Here is a 20,931-nt window from a genome sequence, read left to right as displayed (position 1 = left end):
CTATCCAACCTGTACCCCACCCCCTATGCCTTCCCCACCACCACCACAACAGAATCGCCCTTGCTGGTCTCGAGCCTGGAGCCAAACATCTATTCCAATGTTGAACTCTTTGGCACAAGGAAGGCCAAGAAATAAAACCACTGACATCAGACACAACTGCAAAAAGCCAACTAGTGCACAGCACCTTTAAATGAACACAGTGCCATAAGATTCCTGTGCACCGCTGACTTAAGGTGTCAGGTAGGGCTTAATTTGAAGTAACGATAAGATAATGAGTATTCATGCTATGCAAATGTATAGAAAGCTTGAATTTGCCACAGGACAGGGTGAACGCTGATATGGCACTGACTTGATGTCAAGAAAATAAACTGACATCAGGAAATTGAAATATCAGCTCAAGCTTAATTAAAGCACCCTGCTCGCCACAAATGCAGCTCTTGCATAAAATTCCCCCCTCTATGTATGGAAACTGCCTCTTCACTGAGAAAACAAAACAATTGGGAGAAAGCCCAAACCATAACAGATAATTTTGAGATCAAGATAATTTTCTGTTTGAAAGTGCTGAACTTGACCTCTCAAAAGAGCCAAACCTTATGGTAGATATTTTCTTCAAAACAGCAAAGGCTGGGAGAAAAAAAGCATACTATCAGAGTTCAACAGCAAACATCAATTCTGCTTCATTATAAGCCAACTAAAGTTGAATTAGTGCAGATAGGGGACCTGAGGTTTGCAGCGTTTCCATCTCCACAGAAGAAACACAAACTAAATTTGGATTAAACAATTGTTTTGAGTGAATTTCAGTACAGCTACAAGCTTCCCCAGTTTTGCTTTAAAAAAAAAATGACAGCAAGCACCACAACTACATGTTTCAATTAGATTAACAGAAAACTTTGTGCACATACCTACAGCATTCAGACAACATGGTACTCATTGCAAGTTATTCCAAGCTATTTTAAAGCATCGTAGAACAGCTTTGTTTACCATTTGTTGATACCATTCCCCATCTGGCTTGGTGATTTTATCCATCGAGTAGTTGAGCTATACAGATCAACAGTTCTGGGTTTGGTCCCCAGTTTGAGCTGAGATGGCTGAATTCAGCCAAGGCAACCGTAGTAATAAAATTGACCTCAATGCCATTGAATTGGAGAGGGCAATGCTATTGTCAAGTTTAGTATTTCCAATGACAGTAATCAGAGATAGCAACTCTGCTCAAAGTAGCAAACCTTGGTGGAAGCATATATGCACAGGCGTTGAGTGAGGACACAACAGTTGTGCCCACTGTGGGCGATCAACCAGAAAATACTCAGCATCGAGGCACTTGGGCGAGAAAGCAAAAGTCCAACTGGAGTCTACGAAAATGCACCTCATCAAAACAAGGGAACTTTAAAAAAAGCTTCCGTCAAGGGGCACCACCCCAAATCAGTGTCTTGTTCAACAGTCACCCTCAGGAATGTTACAACAATACACATCAGAGTGACTGAATATTGATTTGTCCCTGTGAATCACCACAAAAACTTATGATTTCAATAATAATGTGTAGTTGCTAAGAGGAGGCCAGGCATCAACACAAATCAAAACTGTAGCACCGTAATTAAATGCCACTTTAATAAGGGCCCTTCATTTACTGCACGACATTCGAATAGCCCTCTGACCACAGAATCAGTCCTCACTGGATACAGGTGCGGTGCCAGAGGATTGGAAAACTGCTTACGTTGTACCTCTGTTTAAAAAGGGAGCGAGGGATAGACTGAATAATTACAGGCCCATCAGTCTAACCTCAGTAGTGGGCAAATTATTGGAATCTATTCTGAGACACAGGATAAACTGTCACTTAGAAAGGCATAGGTTAATCAAGGATAGTCAGCATGGAGTTGTTAAGGGAAGATCTTGTTTGACCAACTTGATACAATTTTTTGAAGTAGTAACAAGGAAGATAGATGGGAGTAGTGCAGTTGATGTGGACTACATGGATTTTTGCAAGGCTTTTGACAAGATCCCACATGGCAGACTGGTTAAAAAAATAAAATCCCACAGGATCCAAGGAAATGCAGCAAGGCAGATACAAAATTAGCAGCAGGAAACAAAGGACAATTGTTGACGGTGTTTCGCAATTGGAGAGCTGTTTCCAGTGGTGTTCCTCAGGGCTCAGTACTGGGTCCCCTGCCTTTTGAGATATATGTTTATGATCTGGACGTTAATGTAGGGCACATGATCATGAACTTTGCAGACGACACAAAGATTGGCCGTGTGGTCGACTGCGAGGATAGCTGTAGGCTGCAAGAAGATATTGATGGTCTGGTCAGATGGGCAGAAAAGTGGCAAATGGAATTCAACTTGGAGAAGTGAGAGGTGATGCATTTGGGGAGGTCAAACAAGGCAAAGGAATACACGATAAATGGGAAAATACTGAAAAGTGTAGAGGAAGTGAGGGACCTTGGAGTGAATGACCACAGATCCCTGAAGGTAACAGGACAGGTCAATAAGATGGTTAAGAAAGCATGTGGAATCCTTTCCTTTATTAGCCGAGGTATAGAATACATGAGCAGGGAGGCTATGCTGGAACTGTATAACTCAATGGTTAGGCCACAACTTGAGTACTGTGTGCAGTTCTGGTCATCTCATTACAGAAAGGATGTAATTGCACTAGAGAGGATACAGAGGAATTTACGAGGATGTTGCCAGGACTGGAAAAATGCAGTTATGTGGAAACATTGGATAGGCTGGGGTTGTTCACCTTGGAACAAAGACTGAGTGGAGATCAGATTGAAATGTACAAAATTGAGGGACCTGGATAGTGGAGGTGAAAGGCCTATTCACCTTAGCAGAGAGGTCAGTGACGAGGGGGCATAGATTTAAAGTGATTGGTTGAAACATTAGAGGGGAGATGAGGAAAAACATTTTCACCCAGAGGGTGCTGGGGGTCTGAAATTCATTGCCTGAAAGGGTAGCTGAGGCAGAAACCCTCAACTCATTCAAAAGGAGTCTGGATATGCACCTCAAGTGCCGTAATCTGCAGGGCTACGGGCCAAATGCTGGAAGGTGGGATTAGAATAGGTGGATCGTTTTTCGGCCAGCACAGACACGATGGACCAAGTGGCCACTTGCTGTGACCTTAAACTTTCTATGATTCTATGAATATCTCCTAATATGCCATTGCTGCATAGTACTGAATCTCAGCTTGGTCAACATCTGAGTGAGGTATCTGGTAAATGGAGGCCCAAAGGCATAGATCAGCAGGTCTGCTGAACACCACAGATAGAGGCTTAAATAGCTCCAAGTCACAGTCAGAGTGGCACTGACCCAAGATTTTTCCTTTCAGATTATTTTTAAATTCAACTCCATCGCTATAATGCTTTGAGATTAGATACCACCTCTTTTCACACACACCAGAAAACAAAAGTTGCTCAGAATATCTCAAAAACCTTTGCTTTTGAATTACTGAATAGATTTTCTACTTGAAATGCAACAAATCATTAACTTACACTGAAAACACCTGGATACAATTCACAATAGATAAACAATTCTTTTACCCAGGTATGTCTAAAATATCTTAATGCTCATCTTCTCGTTAAATAAAATGGATAATATGTATAACATGATAAAAATACACCAGCAAGTTACGAATGGGCATAATTTCCAGCTAAAGCTATTGTCATAATAAACTGAAAAAATACCATTTCCTAAATCGGATTTCCTGGGACTTAATTTCCTTTTGATTAATCTGAAGTCTTTTTATTACTACTTTAATTTCCATACCTTCGTCTCCCCATGGTGAAGAGGGGGAAGAGAGGATGACATGCAAAACAAAACACTAAGGGTATCTTTTAAAAAAAGGATTTGAGCATAGAAATCTAGGCTGACACTCCAGTGCAGTGCTGAGGGAGTGCTGTCTTTTGAATGAGACGTTAAATGGAGGCCCCATTTGCCCTTCTCAGGTGGACGTAAAAAATCCCATTATCTGGTCATTATCACATTGCTGTTTGTGGGAGCTTGTGCATGAATTGGCTGCCATGTTTCCTATAATACAACAGTGACTATACTTCAAAGGTACTTTATTGGCTGTAAAGTGCTTTGGGTCATGAAAGGCAATATATAAATGCAAGACTTTAGTCAGAGAGATACAGCACTGAAACAGGCCCTTCGACCCACTGAGTCTGTGCTGGCCATCAACCACCCATTGATACTAATCCTACGTTAATCCCATATTCCCCATCACATCCCCACCATTCTCCTACCACCTACCTACATAGGGGCAATTTACAATGGCCAATTTACCTATCAACCTGCAAGTCGTTGGCTGTGGGAGGAAACTGGAGTACCCGGCGGAAACCCACGCGGTCACAGGGAGAACTTGCAAACTCCGCACAGGCAGTACCCAGAACCGAACCTGGGTCGCTGGAGTTGTGAGGCTGCAGTGCTAACCACTGCGCCGCCCCAAATTTAGATGCTAGAAAGCTGAAAGCAAAACAAGGATAAACTGGAAATACTCAGCACATGAGGCAGCATCTGTGGGAAAATCCCAGTTGCTGCCAGTCCCTAATCTGCTGCTGACTGTTTCTACCTCTTTCTGCTTTTGCTACTTGGCCACCTAGGCATAATAGGATTGGTTTGGCTGTGATAGTGTGCCACTGTGGAAATGCCCACAGACTTTCAGTCACTGCCCAGAGTTCTGCAGGGAAATGTACTGGACTGGCTTCAGGAACCTCACCCAGACTAACTGGGCCAATGAATGTCCTAAGAAATAGCACCGCACATCATTATTCCATTTTCTAGCAAATAAATACAATGCTAGGTAAGTGATACGTACCTTTAATTACTTGTTCTGGCTGTGTGCAAAGTGGAATTAAGGGCGCACTGCAATCATTATCATAATCACCAGATGCCCTGAAATTCTGAATACCCTTCATTGACTGCAAAACAAATTATCAAAACTTTAGCTGTCACATCCACACAGAATACACATATTTTCATCACGTATGGGAACATTTTAAAATTGCAAATATATAGGCCTAGCTACATCAAAGCTGATGTTTTGGGTGGGGGGGGGGGGGGAAAAAGAGCAATGGTTCAAGTGATTTTCCATGTTTTAATGCTTCCCTGACTATATTAGGTTATATCCCTTAACCTTCTCTGCATTGCATTGGATTAAGGGAATATTTGATGGAGGTTTTCAAAATCATGAACTGATTTGATAGAGTAAGCAAGGAGAAACAGTTTCCAGTGGAAGAATGGTTGGTAACTAGAGAACACAGTTTTAAGTTAACGGGCAAAAGAACTAGAGGCAACAGGAGAAAAAAATTGATCTGGCATGCATAAAAGGGTGGTGGAATCAGATTCAATAGGTGAAGAGAATTGGATAAATATCTGAAGAGAAAAATTTTGCAGGACAATGGGCAAGAGTTGGGAAGTAGTTGGGGAGCTAGCAGAGGCATAATTGGGTGGAATGGCCTCCTTCTGTGTTGTATCAAGAACTGTAGTCTGTGTGGAGCTTTCTCCTGTGCCACCTAGACTTCCTTGCTTGCTCACGATGCCCTTCAATATTTCTCTTTTACAAGTAAAATATAGAAGCACGAACAGATTTGTTTAAGTCCCAAGCTTATTAATCCAAAAAAAACATTAAATTCATAAGTTACATCAGTTCTCAACAAAAATTGTCAAGGCAAAGATGGTTATCTCAGTTCCTAATAATTGCATTGACTTGGGTAGACAAGTGCTTTCTGCTCACCTAATTGTAAGAGTTAAGGCCATTAGCTGGATTTTGCTTACCTAGTCCTTTGGCTGAAGGATCATAGCTGCTATGGTAGGGGGTGCAGTGTTGGGGGGGGGGGGGGGGGCGAAGGGTGGTGGTGCAGAAAGAGGAGAATGTCCAGACCTCCTAGGACCTTAAAGAATTAATTATAAAATGTTTATCTCGTTGAATAAACTTTTGATGATAAACTGCTCGGCTGCCTATTTTGTTACTGTCTCAGTGTCATGATGCTACAGCAGCAATGCACCGTTTAAAATATAAATCCATAACACATTTGTAAATCTGAGGTAGGAGTGCTGTTGCTACAATGCCTACACCGCAAACTTAAAATCACATCACAGGAAAAAAAAAAACACTGGGCTTCCATTTCTTCTATGGAAACATTTAAACTGTTTGGAGTTAACAAAACTCAATATTTTAAGAGAGGCCTTTCATCGTAAAATACTGACAGTAGGGAGCTATTTAAGACCGCAACTTCTGTCCACTTTCCACTGAAGATGCCTGGTTGTCTCTTCAGTTGTCCCACTGTTCTTAGTGCCAAAAGACAACAGAGTAGGTTTTAAAGTAGATATGTGTATCTGTACATGCAAAAACATCACGACACACACAGCACGTTAGGATATCTGCAAAGATTTGACAAAATATTTTCTCCTCTCCTTCCCCCGCAACCACCTATTTTAAAATAGCCAACCGAGAAGGACAATTTAAGGCTGAAGTAATTAAAAATCCCACGTTGGGTGGAAAGACAAGCAGACTAATGCCAGCTTATTTTTCCACCAACATAGCCCCCTCCCCCCACCCCACCGCAGTTTGTGAAACTGTTCCAAATCCAGGAAACAGAAAAGGACCTGAAGGAGGATTTTTCTTTTAAAAACGAAAACTTTTAAAGCTTAGATTGCAGGTTTTTGTTAAAGACAAATGAGCACGCTGATTAAACCGTAAATTCCTTAGCCGGTAATAATTGAAACATAGCGGGAAAAAAAAAGACTGTTCAAGGTTGCAGCTATATGTTGGCTATGTTGCAATGCATTTTTTTCTCTTAAAAGGAAGATAATCAGTTTGAGTTGGGGCTTTTCACAAGGTAGAAACCAATAGGAAAAGACCATTTGGCCAATGCTGTTTAAAATTATTATTTCAGACTAAGGAGCAGGGGGAGTGAGGAAAAGAGGGATGGGCAAGAAAATGTGCTCACGTTTGTGGTTTAGACTATTGGTGCATCAATACGGTAATAAACTGAACTATTCAACATTCACAACTAGCAAATATGATGCAAGTATACAAAGCAACTAACAGATCGGGCTATGGCATTAAATAAGTACACTGTAGACTGCACAAGCATAAACATATTTACCCATTTATTTACTGACGATTTTGTGGTGGCCACCCAAATAGCTGGAGCTGGGTCAGCTGATCGATCAATCTCCATCTGCCAATTAAGTTAAAATGCAGAGAAATTAAAAGGTGGAACAAGTTTACTTAATACTAACAGAACAAAAGATCAATCAAGAGCAAGACAGAGCCAACATGCTGGGAATTTCTTGCAGAAATGAAAGCAACACTCAGGCAGATGAAAATTTTAAAGCTGATTTGAACCACACTGTTCCCGATTTTAAGTTAATCCCCTATGTGACATATGGCTTTTGGGCAAGCCTAGCAACACAATATGTGGATACATTGATTTTGAAAAGACATTCTTAAGGGATAAAAGATTCAGTGAATGCTCAAATCTCTCGCAATCCAGGACTTAGAACATAGAACAGGATTTATATTACAGTACATCAAATTCTGTACAAACTAATATGATGGCATCTCGTTGAAATGGATTTAGCTCACCTTTGTAAAAAGGAATTCAAGAAGCATTTCATATCATGACTATCCTCATCACTCAGTGGCAAACATGAAAGTGACCTTCTGCAGCAATACCTTGCAACATGACTGCACTCTAACCTATCTTGGACTGAAGCTGGATTGCACGCTAACCTTCCACAAATACTTGGAGGTGGCAGAGAAGGTGAAGTCAAAGGTCAACCTGGTCCAGAAATTGGCAAGCACAAACAGGGGAGCAAGATCAGTGCTTTGACATCAGCAATGGCTGTGTATTTTGGGCACTGGTATGGACCAAAAGTAGCTGGGTGACTGTGGTCAACCAGAACAGATCACAGAATATCTAACCACCTGAACATAAAATCATAATGTTGCTGTATATCTACAGCAACAAGAAAGAGGACATAAATACTTGAGCCACACAGAAGAAACTGGTCCGTTCAGAATGATACGGATCTCAGCCGCAGCTGTACTGCCTGCGGCAATTGGAATTATCTTTCCTGAATTCAAATATTCCTTTCAGAGAGAGGCAGAGATTTAGAGGCGATCTGACCCAGTTATTTTGTTATTAAGGACAGGAATATCATGTAAACACATTGTACGTTTGGAGTGATGGATTCAAACAGAACTAGGGCCCAACCTCACAAACAAAAATTGGAGGGGGAGTTTTATTTTCCTCAAACAGGATTCTAGAGGGTGGTGAAATCTTTCAAGAAGGAGCTTTGTGGATTTCTGAAAAATTAGCTTTTCGCAGCAGAGGCAAACTAATCAGAAAATAATGTGCTAGTTCTAGAACTTCCTGGACACCTGATCACCCACAAGGGGTCAGAGCAGTTTTTGACAAAGAAATTCTGAACTGACTACAACTTTTTTCCCCCTCTCCCAGTTATTATGGGGGGGGGGGGGGGGGGTGCAGATGAAGGAGTAGACGGTTGTGTATACAAATTAAGTCAGCCGAAGGATGGTGACAAACACCGCTCATTTATTTCCATCCTGGTTAAACCAAATACATGCACAGCTGGTGGGGCCAGGGCTGGGCCCAGCCGTGCTTTCCTCCCATAGCTGAGCCATTTACCAGCAACTTCTGCACAGGATGGAAACATGGCCATTTACAGCTACAGAATCAGACAATGTCTTCAGGAGAGGAACAGCAAAGGGAAAAAAAAAGATTGGTGAGCCAATAAAAAAAAGCTGTCAAATTAATCGCAAAAGGGTCATATATGGTTTAAATTCACTACGAGGAAGTTCTGCCTCCCTTCACTGAGCAGCATTTACAATTGGAATGCTCCTGTGAAGCACCTTGGGATGTTTTAATATGTTAAAGGTGCTATATTAATAAGTAGTTGATGTATTTCATGTACATTTCAGATTGGTTTCTTCTTTTTATCCTTAAATACTGCTTGGGTTGCCTCGCTGAAATTGGATTCTTCCTGAATAGCCTTTTTCACATCCATTCATCATTCTACAATGCTTTGCAAGTGACATGTGATGACCTGAAGGCAGAGAGAGCTTCATGTCACATGATACTGTTGCACTGATGTCCATAGGGTTTCAGCTTCCTATCTGCTGACTGACTACTTTGCTTCTATTTGTTAGTTCAGAGGGTACCGCTTTTTTAAAAAAAAATTACTAATACCCTGTTTGCTATTCTCACAGCTTCACCTTTGGTCTGTTTGTAGCTCTGAATATATTTTATGTAAAAGATTTGAAACAAAAAGTTGCGCCCAATTTTTATGGCTGTACCTTGAGAACTGGTGCTTTTTCCTCACAGATCAAAACTCTAATATCTGGATTCCGGAGGTCTGTGCAGTAGATTTTTCGGTCTCGTCCTCCTGAGTAGACGTGAGTAAAAGCTTCATTGACTTGCAGCGCCCAAACTCCTTCGTCATGGACCCTATATGTTGCTATGCACCTCTGTTGTCCCAAGGACCAAAGGCGAATGGTTCCATCAGAACTACCAGATAAACACTAATGGAGATAAAAATGGAAAAATAGGTTGTCAACTGCACCAAGCTTCAAAATATGTACAAATCTATTTAGGATTAAGGACAATAAGGCAATCGTAGTGGGTTGATCTGGAAAGACTCTGTCTCTCTCACCCCCTCCCCCAACCCCCACCCCGAGTACTGCAAACTGAGTTGGCATAAAAAGGAGTACATCCATTTCTCTTTCTTCCATCCTGCTCAAATCAAGTGTGTCGCTCAGGTAAAATTTCTAACTTCTTGCCTCTCTGCCATCAAGCCAGTTTTCAATGCAGTTAGAATATATTTCATATACAAGGTGACAGTTCACTCTTAACACAGGAAAAAAATACTTCCTATGTTAAAATTCTACTTTTTTTAAAAAAAAAGCTCAAAAGCAATTTTGTATAAGTTTTTTTTCCCCAACTCCTCAACTTTGTCAGTGGAACATTCGGCCTTTGCTTGGCAACCTGCCACAACAGTATGGCGAAGATCAGTAACTTAGTGAAAGAATATGCTTCAGTAGCACAGGAAATCTCAATGCTCTCTGAGCTGTTCTCAGTTCTGCCACTGTGACAAAAAAATAAAGCAACTCGTCAAAGATTTAGCTTGGTATTGGCTATTTTAATTTGATGACACTCAAGAGATTAGGTTCACTCAGAATGTGCCAGCTCATTATGTTACAATTATTGCAACATTAGTGCGGTTATCTTAAGACAGGTCTCCACAGGAGGAACCAAGCTATTCAGTTCAAAAAACAAGCAACTTGACCAATGTGTTTGTTTATATTTTTCAGATTGAATTCAAGAACAGTTATTAAACAGTTATTTAAATACACTGAGCTCCAGTGACTTTTGTTTGAGTCTCTCCTAAATCAGGATCTCTGCCTAAATCTTGAGGAAAATTAAATAGACTATAAAGGAAAAGATCCCCAAGGTAAGGAAATTACTTGAATCATAGTTTAGCACAACAGTTGCAAATTATATTTTCTTAAACTATGCAATGAGCTAACCAAGATGACTACAGTAAAATATGCTTTTATTCACTTGTTCCACTATTAACTTGGGACGGTAATTAGAGTCCAAGATAAAGTCTAGAGCAATATTCTTCTGTTACCATCTGAAGACAAGGGATCAGATTAGTAGTTGAAATAATCTGCAAAGGGTTCTGTGTATTACCAAGGCATGGAAAACCACTGTGATAGAGGGGATTAGGTTCAAATACAAGAGTAGTCTAAAAACACAAAAAGGAAAAAAACTGGAGTAAAATAGATTGGAAAAAAATTGAAACTTCAGGACAATTTGCAAACTATGTACCAGAAACAGTTATTGGGGAGAGGGCCAAGGTAACTGATTCTTCTGAATTCTATTGCCACCAATTAAACAGATGCCTTGGTGAAATACAACATCCATTACCTCCAAAACCTGAATCCTATTCATTTTATGACAATGGATTCAAAAATGAGGCAATTTTATGTAACTTGATATTAAAAGAAAGAGGGGCGAGAGAAAGCAAGGCAAGAACAAGCAAGTGAGGTCAAAGTGAGCAAGAGAGTGGCAAGAGGAAGAGTTAAAAGCAAGAAATAGATAGACACAAAAACAAAAGAGGGAAGAACTTGAATTTATATAGCACCCTCAACCAAGGCTGACATGTATAACAATACAAAATGACCTCTCTAGATTAGTAGTAAGAAATGTGAAATACCTGTGTGCCATCTCGGTTCAACAGTAGAGCTTTCACATTATCTGTGTGACCTTTAAGTTTCATCAGCTTTGCACACGTCCTGGGATCCCACACTCTCAGAACCTGTTAATTACAACCAACACCTCATACTACTTTAGGTATGTTGGGACTAACAGCACTTGCTATTAAACAGGCAAGATCCCTCTTCTAATACCATTTGTCAACTACCCGTCAAAATCAATTAGAAAAAAGTTACATCGTGAAAATTCTTAGAAACTATACAGTAGATTAAACAAATTTAAAGAAACTGATCTTGGTCACTAGTTCCTTTGTATTTGGCAAATAATTCAACTGCAAAATGTAATTTTCCTAATCAGGACATTTGTACAACCTTTTAAATTGAGAAACGTAATACATAAATTGCTTTTCTAAGCTGCAATTATATGGAAGCATCCAAAAATATTGTAGTTAGTCATAAAGCACATATAATAAGTCCAAGTACTGTTTAACAGTTGAAGTAAATCAAACACTTCTGAAAATAGGTCATCAAAACTGAATAGGTGTCTTTTGATTACAGGAACCAATCAAGCACAGCGATCATCATAACTTATCTTACCTTTTCAGTAGATCCAGAAACAATTACTGTTCCCATCTGGTTCATTGCAAGGCTATAAATGGAGTCTTTGTTTCCACTCAATGATGATGCTGTTGTTACAAAAAAAGTATATACTAGTAAAAGTAGTTTTTCTGAGCAAAGTCAGAGGCACCGAAATTAATTTTTCAGTCTTCCTTAGACTTGAGGGTGGTGCCAGAGGACTGGAGAATTGCAAGTGTTACATCCTTGTTCAAAAAAGGGTGCAAATCCCCCTCTCCAACAAGTATACAGTTTTGGATACTGTCGGGGGGGATGGCCTATCAGGGGAAAACAGCAGCAGCCAGAGCAGTGGCACCACGGCTGGCACTGTTGTTCAACAGGGAGGGACAAAGCGCAGAAGAGCAATAGTTATAGGGGACTCTATAGTCAGGGGCACAGATAGGCGCTTCTGTGGATGTGAAAGAGACTCCAGGACAGTATATTGCCTCCCTGGTGCCAGGGTCAAGGATGTCTCTGAACGGACAGAGGGCATTCTGAAGGGGGAGGGTGAACAGCAGAGGTTGTGGTATACATCGGTACCAAAGACATAGGCAGGAAAAGTGATGAGGTCCTGCAGGGGGAGTTAGGTAGTAAGTTAAAAAACAGGACCTCTAGGGTTGTAATCTCTGGATTACTCCCTGTGCCACGTGCCAGTGAGGCTAGAAATAGGAAGATAGTGTAGCTAAGCAAGTGGCTGAGCAGCTGGTGTAGAAGGGAGGGTTTCAGATATCTGGACCATTGGGCTCTTTTCAGGGACAGATGGGACCTGTACAAGGAGGACGGGTTGCATCTAAACTGGAAGGGCACTGATATTCTGGCTGCAAGGTTTGCTAGCGTCACTCGGGAGGGTTTAAACTTGTGTGGCAGGGGGGTGGGAACCAGAGCAGTAGGATAGTTAGTGAAGTAAATGAGGAGGACATAGTAAATAAGGCCAGTAGGACTAAGAGGAAGAGCAGGCAGGGAGGTGTCGCTGAGCACAGCGGGACTGGTGGTCTGAAGTGCATTTGTTTCAATGCGAGAAGTATAACAGGCAAGGCAGATGAACTTAGAGCTTGGATTAGTACTTGGAAATATGATGTTGTTGCTATTACAGAGACTTGGTTGAGGGAAGGGCAGGATTGGCAGCTAAATGTTCCAGGCTTTAGAAGCTTCAGGCGGGATAGAGGGGGATGTAAAAGGGGTGGGGGAGTTGCATTACTGGTTAAGGAGAATATCACAGCTGTACTGCGGGAGGACACCTCAGAGAGGTCATGCAGCAAGGCAATATGGGTGGAGCTCAGGAATAGGAAGGGTGCAGTCACGATGTTGGGGGTTTACTACAGGCCTCCCAACAGCCAGCGGGAGGTAGAGGAGCAGATATGTAGACAGAGTTTGGAGATGTAAAAGGTAACAGGGTTGTAGTGGTGAGTGATTTTAACTTCCCCAATATTGACTGGGACTCACTTAGTGCTTGGATGGGGCAGAATTTGAGAGAAGCATCCAGGAGGGCTTCTTGAAACAGTATGTAGATTGTCCAACTAGGGATGGGGCCATTCTGGATCTGGTATTGGGGAATGTGCCCAGCCAGGTGGTCGAAGTTTCAGTGGGGGAGCATTTTGGGAGCAGTGACCATAATTCCATAAGTTTTAAGGTACTTGTGGATAAGGATAAGAGTAGTCCTCGGGTGAAGGTGCTAAATTGGGGGAAGGCTAATTATACCAATATTAGGCAGGAACTGAAGAATTTAGATTAGGTTGGCTGTTTGAGGGTAAATCAACATCTGACATGTGGGAGTCTTGGAAAGTTTGGCAAGTTTCAGGAAGCTTGGATAACACGGGATATTGTAAGCCTAGTCAAAAAGAAAAAGGAAGCATTTGTAAGGGCTGGAAGGCTAGGAACAGATGAAGCACTTGAGGAATATAAAGACAGTAGGAAGGAACTTAAGCAAGGAGTTAGGAGGGCTAAAAGGGGTCATGAAAAGTCATCGGCAAACAGGATTAAGGAAAATCCCAAGGCTTTTTATACATATATAAAGAGCAAGAGGGTAACCAGGGAAAGGGTTGGCCCACTCAAAGACAGAGATGGGAATCTATACGTGGAGCCAGAGGAAATGGGTGAGGTACTAAATGAGTACTTTGCATCAGTATTCACCAAGGAGAAGGGCTTGGTGGATGATGAGCCTAGGGAAGCGAGTGCAGATAGTCTCAGTCATCTCATTATCAAAAAGGAGGTGTTGGGTGTCTTGCAAAGCATTAAGGTAGATACGTCCCCAGGACCTGATGGGATCTACCCTAGAATACTGGAGGGAGGCAAGGGAAGAAATTGCTGGGGCCTTGACAGAAATCTTTGCATCCTCATTGGCTACAGGTGAGGTCCCAGAGGACTGGAGAATAGCCAATGTTGTTCCTTTATTTAAGAAGGGTGGTAAGGATAATCCAGGAAATTATAGGCCGGTGAGCCTTATGTCAGTGGTAGGGAAATTATCAGAGGATTCTTCGGGACAGGATTTACTCCCATTTGGAAACAAAAACTTATTAGCGAGAGACAGCATGGTTTTGTGAAGGGGAGGTCGTGCCTTACTAATTTGATTGAGTTTTTTGAGGAAGTGACGAAGATGATTGATGAAGGAAGGGCAGTGGATGTTGTCTATATGGACTTTAGTAAAGCCTTTGACGAGGTCCCGCATGGCAGACTGGTGCAAAAGGTGAAGTCACACGGGATCAGAGGTGAGCTGGCAAGATGGATACAGAACTGGCTCAGTCACAGAAGACAGAGGGTAACAGTGGATGGGTATTTTTCTGAATGGAGGGATGTGACTAGTGGTGTTCCGCAGGGATCAGTGCTGGGACCTTTGCTGCTTGTAGTATATATAAATGATTTGGAGGAAAATGTAGCTGGTCTGATTAGTAAGTTTGCGGACGACACAAAGGTTGGTGGAGTTGCGGATAATGATGAGGATTGTCAGAGGATACAGATCGGCTGGAGACTTGGGCGGAGAAATGGCAGATGGAGTTTAATCCGGACAAATGTGAGGTAATGCATTTTGAAAGGTCTAATGCATGTGGGAGGTATACAGTAAATGGCAGAACCCTTAGGAGTATTGACAGGCAGAGAGATATGAGCGTACAGGTCCACAGGTCACTGAAAGTGGCAACGCAGGTGGATAAGGTAGTCAAGAAGGCATACGGCATGCTTGCCTTCATCGGTTGGGGCATAGAGTATAAAAATTGGCAAGTCATGTTGCAGCTGTACAGAACCTTAGTTAGTCCACACTTAGAATATTGCGTGCAATTCTGGTCGCCACACTACCAGAAGGATGTGAAGGCATTGGAGAGGGTACAGAGGAGGTTTACCAGGATGTTGCCTGGTCTGGAGGGCATTAGCTATGAGGAGAGGTTGGATAAACTCGGATTGTTTTCACTGGAAGGACGGAGGTGGAGGGGCGACATGATAGAGGTTTACAAAGTTATGAGCGGCATGGACAGAGTGGATAGTCAGAAGCTTTTTCCCAGGGTGGAAGAGTCAGTTACTAGGGGACATAGGTTTAAGGTGCGAGGGGCAAAGTTTAGAGGGGATGTGCGAGGCAGGTTTTTTTGTTTTTTTTTTTTGCAGAGGGTGGTGAGTGCCTGGAACTTGCTGCCAGGGGAGGTGGTGGAAGCAGATACGATAGCGACGTTTAAAGAGACATCTTGACAAATATATGAATAGGAAAGGAATAGAGGGATATGGGCCCCGGAAGTGCAGAAGGTGTTAGTTTCGGCAGGCATCAAGATCGGCGCAGGCTTGGAGGGCCGAATGGCCTGTTCCTGTGCTGTACTGTTCTTTGTTCAAATATAAGCCCAGAAACTATAGGCCAGTTTAACTTTGGTGGTGGGAAAACTGCTAGAAAAAATTATTATGGTCAAAATCAATAGTCACGTGGACAAATGCGAGTTAAGTAAGGAAAGCCAGCATGGATTTCTTAAGGGAAAAATCATGTTTAACTAACCTGGAGTTTTTTGAGGAGGTAACAGAGGGCTGATGAGGGCAATGCTGTTGATGTGCTGTAAATGGACTTTCAAAAGGCATTTCATACAGTGCCATACAACAGACTTGTGAGCAAACTTGTAGCTCATGGAATAAAAGGGACGGTAGCAACATGGATACGAAATTAGCTGAGTGACAGGAAACAAAGTAGTGGTTAATGGATGTTTTTTAGGCTGGAGGAAGGTTTGTAGTAGAGTTCCCCAGGGATCAGTGTTGGGACCCTTGCTTTTCCAATGACCTAGACTTGGTGTACAGGGCACAATTTCAAAGTTTACAGATGGTGCGAAACTTGGAAGCATTGTGAACTGTGAGGAGGATAGTGTAGAACTTCAAAAGGACATAGGCAAGTTGGTGGAATAGGCAGACAGGCAGCAGATGAAATTCAATGCAGAGAAATGTGAAGCGATTCATTTTGGTAGGAAGAACATGGAGAGACAATATAAAATAAAGGGTAGAATTCTAAAAGGGTGCAGGAGCAGAGGGATCTAGGTGTTTATGTGCATAGGTCATTGAAGGTGGCAGGACAGGTTGAGAGAGCGGTTAACAAAGCATACAGTATCCTGGGCTTTATTAATAGGGGCAGAGAGTACAAGAGCAAAGAAGTTATGCTGAAATTGTACAAGACTCTCGTTTGGCCTCAGCTAGAGTATTGCATCCAGTTCTGGGAGCCGGACTTGAGGAAAGACGTGACGGCATTGGACAGAGTACAGAAAAGATCCACGAGAATGGTTCCAGGGATGAGGCATTTCAGTTATGAAGATAGATTGGAGAAGTTAGGACTATTTTCCTTGAAGAGGAGGCGGCTGAGGGGTGATTTGATAGAGGTATTCAAAATCATGAGGGGTCTGGACAGAGTAGATATAGAGAGAAATTGTTCAAACGTGAAAGCATCGAGAAGGAGAGGGCATAGATTTAAAGTATTTGGTAAGAGAAGCAAAAGTGACATGAGGAAAAACTTTTTCACGCAGCGAGTAGTTAAGGTCTGGAATGTGCTGCCTGAGAACATGGAGGAGGCAGGTTCAATTGAAGATTCAAAAGGGAATTAGAACAGTTATTTGAAATGGAAGAATGTGGAGGGTTATGAGAAGGCAGGAGAATGAAACTGAGGGAGCAGCTCTTTCAGAGCGCCGGTGCGGACACGATGGGTCAAATGGCCACCTTCTGCGCTGTAACAATTGAGATTCTGTGAAGTCTTCACTTCTTAATCAATACACTTGAAAGATGTTCGATTCCATAAAGTATAGGGTGCATGGGGGGAGAGCAAATGCAGCTCTATATTTTTTGCTAGTTCCCCACACCAAAATGATATACATTTCCAATGATATGGACATGACCTCAAACCCAATTGTTATAAGAAAGCCTTACAAACAGTGGTTTTCATTCTTAGTTAATTTTGTCAAGGTTTGAACCCTGGATAACCTGCAGTACAGCTTGTGCAGAGATCAAAAGATTCAAAACATTCTTACAAGAGAGTTGCAATAATACTTTAGACCAATAAAAAGGTATAATTACAGTACAAAAAAAGTGTTTGCAGACTATATAAATTAATACTTACCAGAGAACAAAAAAAGCTACACTCCTGCCACTGATTTTTCTACCTGCGTTGTCATTAGATTTAGCACATTGCTACCAATGTTCTTTGCTAAAAGTTACACTTCTTGGGCATAACTAATTGTGAGAAAGTGTTGAAGCCAGCAACTTTCATCCTTCTTTTACTTTGACAATATTTGAGCTCCCAGACAGTCTGCCATGCACCTTTTCAATTCCAACATTATGGATGAAGATACACTCAAATATACCCATTCCCCCATAACACTAGAATTGAACACCTCAAATGCTCCCACTAGAACCACTTCATTCTGGTGTTAAATAAACTCAAATTACCCCATATTAACCCATCCCTATCTTAGAAGAAAATACAAACCAACTTTTTTTTTTTGTAATTCAACTGGACACAGTATGAAAATTCTGCAAGCCCATTAAGTTTTACCAGAATCTTGTGACAACAATGCACTGCATACTTCATTCTGATCCTGCATCAGAAAATTAAAGCCACCTAATTGTCCTGAAAACACAACTAGTTCACTAACGCACTTCAAGGAAGGTAGCCTGTCAAGCTTTATCCAGTCTGGCCTACGAGTCCAGTTCCTTACTATGTGCCTTCTGAAATGACCCAGCAAGCCTCAGTTCAATCATTTTTTCAGGGTAATTGTAGTCACAAGATGTATCTTTGCCAGTATTGTCAACACCCCATTAACAAATTAAAAAGCACAAAACAAATCACGATGCCTTTATAAATCTCCCAAGCATTTACTCCATTATGATAAAGGCTCCATATGTATTTTCCACCCTTTCCATTTTAAATCAGGGACTTACTGGTGACAGTGTTGTTTGAGGCAGTCAGTGCTGTAAGAGTATTTACATCCCAGAGGAAAATCTGTCTGTCCAGCCCAGCTGAAGCCACCAACTCTTTATCTTTCGCATAAGCCAATGCCTTCACATAATCCTACACAAAAAGAAAAAGTGCAATCATTCATTTTCACCCAATTTTCTCCCTCCTCTCTAAAGCCATTAACGTACATTGCAATTTTATTTCATTTCCACACGTGCAACTAGACAGTGAGCATCCAGCATTGAGTGTATCACTGAGTGTGACACTGTCCTCATTAAACAAGTGCACTTTCTTAGCAATGGTTTTGAGCTAGAAATTGAGTTAGAAAGCAGACAGATTCTCCTCCTCCTTGGTTTGCATGGCTCAGCTCCACAACAGGAAAAATGTTATAGATGGAAGTTTACTATTTCTATATTACAACTAGCCCAAAGCACATTTATTGCACAAATCTTAAATTATTAAAATCAATTTCAGTAGGACATTCGCTAAACACTCTTGGGTTACAAGTATTTAGATTCAATTCGATGAGGGAGCTCCATAAGGTGCACCTGAGCTACAGAACAAGCAAACAGAAAAATTGGGTTTGATACCTTATCCAATGAACAAACAACTGTAACAATGCAGCACTCCTTCAGTATTGCACTGCATGAGTATACATCCAAATCCTGCTTGAATGGTGTTTGAACCCACAAGCTCCGACTTAGGAGACAAAACTGATGCCGACTAAGCCATGATGTTTTTACAGATGAAATATTTCCTGTGATACATCCCCTCAAGCATCTCAGTTAACTACAAAGGTGGTTAGTTACTTCAGTGAATTTAGCTCTCATTTACTAAAAGCAAGGGATTTAAATTTTCATTCTTCAAATTAACTGGTTATAAAATGAATAATTCTAGCTTTTGACATATAGGCTAATTTTATTCTTACATTCTCAAAACTGAGGCAAGATGTTCTAGAACATATGCATAATTTGGAGCATGAGGAAAGATGTCTTCATTAATTGTTTTACCCAATAGGTCACTTCACATCAAAGACTAATTTAGAACAGTGTTCACCATTTAAGGGGGGAAAAAACTTTATAAAAGCATTAATATTGTCACAAAAAATAGTCTCCTCAGCAACATGCAGTCTGCTCCATTACAAAAATGTTACCTTATGAGTTCGTAACGTAGACATGCAAAATCCTTTATGAGCGTTCCACACTTTCACTGTAGTGTCAGATGAAGCCGATATCACTACAAAATAAAAAGTAATTGTGAACACTGCAGATGTCTGCATATAACTTTAGTATAGAATCACTACATAAGTGGATCTCATATAAACCATATAATACCATTCCGCTAAGTAAACTCTCACTAGAACCAAAGATTCATCAGGGTACTGTATGATCTTGTTACACTTCCAGGTTAGTAGTCACCCTCTAGGACTAGAGAGTAGACTTACTGCACCAGAATTAGTTTAAAGCTAATAAAGGGAGGGTGGAAGGATTCAGAAAAGTGCAAATTCAAAAGCAAGAGAAATGTCAAGGTAAAAATAAGCAGAGTGGGTCAGGAAGGGTCAATGAGAGTAAGAAAGGTAATAGGGCAAATGTTACTTGCCAGATATCTGCCCAAGCCAGATTCCTGTTCAGGTCTCACTGCATGTGGGCACAGGCTGCTTCAGTATCAGATTTGTTGCAAATGGTACTGAGCACTACTCAGTCAGCAGTAACATCCTCACTTTTGATCTTATGATGGAGAGGTGGTTACTGATGAAGGAGCTGAAGATGGTTGGACCTAGGACACTGCTCTGAGGAACTCCAACAGTGATATCCTGGAGCGGAGATGATTGGCCTCAAACAACCACAACCAACTTCCTTCGTGCTAGGTATGACTCCAACCAAAGAGTTTTCTCCGATTCCCACTGACTCTAGTTTTGCTAGGGCTCCTTGATACCATACTCGGTCAAGTGCTGCCTAGATGTCAAGGGCAGTCACACTCACATCACCTCAACAATAAAGGATGAGATAAAGACAATAGAGAAAAAAGGGTTTACGTCCAGAAAAATGATGACATTCAACATTGAATTCCTCCAACAACACACTGGAGTTGCCACTGACCAGCAACTGAAATGGACCATCAATAGGGCTACTGGATTGGTATTCTGCAAGTGGCTCAACTCCTGATCCCCCAAAGTCACCCCACCAGCTATGAGTCAGAATCATGACGGTATAGAACGTAGCTATTTGGCCCATTGAGTCCATGCTGACTCTCTGTAGAGCAATCCAGTCAGTCTCATTCCTCCACTCTACCCTTGTAGTCCTGCAATTTTATTTCCCTCAAGTGCCATTTATTTTTGAAGTCATTAATTGTCTATGCTTCCACTATCCTTGTCGGCAGCAAGTTCCAGGTCATGACCACTGGCTGCGTCAAAAAGTTCTTCCTCATTTTACCCTCTATATCTTGCCCAAAACCTTAAATCTATGTCCCCTCGCCCTTGTACCATCAGCTAATAAGAGCTTTTCTTTGTCTAGCTTATTAAACCTTTCATCTTGCACATCTCCTCTCAACTTCCTTTGCTTCAAGGAGAATAACCCCAGCTTCTCCAGCCTAACCATGTAGCTAGATTCACTCATACCTGGAACCATTTTGGTAAATATCCTCTGCACCCTCTCAAGGACCCTCACATCTTTCCTAAAGTGTA

General features: G+C 41.5%; 1 protein-coding gene across 1 annotated transcript in view; it reads right to left on the bottom strand.

Moving 5' to 3' along the window:
* LOC137350534 (WD repeat-containing protein 48) overlaps nt 1–20,931 on the bottom strand; it is a 109,215-nt gene that overhangs the window by 50,647 nt on the left and 37,637 nt on the right. The window contains exons 4-10 of the mRNA XM_068015197.1: nt 19,402–19,484; nt 18,233–18,362; nt 11,834–11,922; nt 11,239–11,340; nt 9,317–9,541; nt 7,101–7,175; nt 4,808–4,910 (exon numbers count right to left, since the gene is read on the bottom strand). Of these exons, the coding sequence (XP_067871298.1) occupies nt 4,808–4,910; nt 7,101–7,175; nt 9,317–9,541; nt 11,239–11,340; nt 11,834–11,922; nt 18,233–18,362; nt 19,402–19,484 (807 nt within the window). The remainder of the gene's footprint in view (nt 1–4,807; nt 4,911–7,100; nt 7,176–9,316; nt 9,542–11,238; nt 11,341–11,833; nt 11,923–18,232; nt 18,363–19,401; nt 19,485–20,931) is intronic.

The sequence above is a fragment of the Heterodontus francisci genome, chromosome 2 (assembly GCF_036365525.1).
Source record: "Heterodontus francisci isolate sHetFra1 chromosome 2, sHetFra1.hap1, whole genome shotgun sequence".
In the NCBI taxonomy this organism is placed as follows: domain Eukaryota; kingdom Metazoa; phylum Chordata; class Chondrichthyes; order Heterodontiformes; family Heterodontidae; genus Heterodontus; species Heterodontus francisci.
The sequence above is the reverse complement of the archived record's forward strand: the minus strand, read 5'-3'. Positions and strand labels throughout refer to the sequence as shown.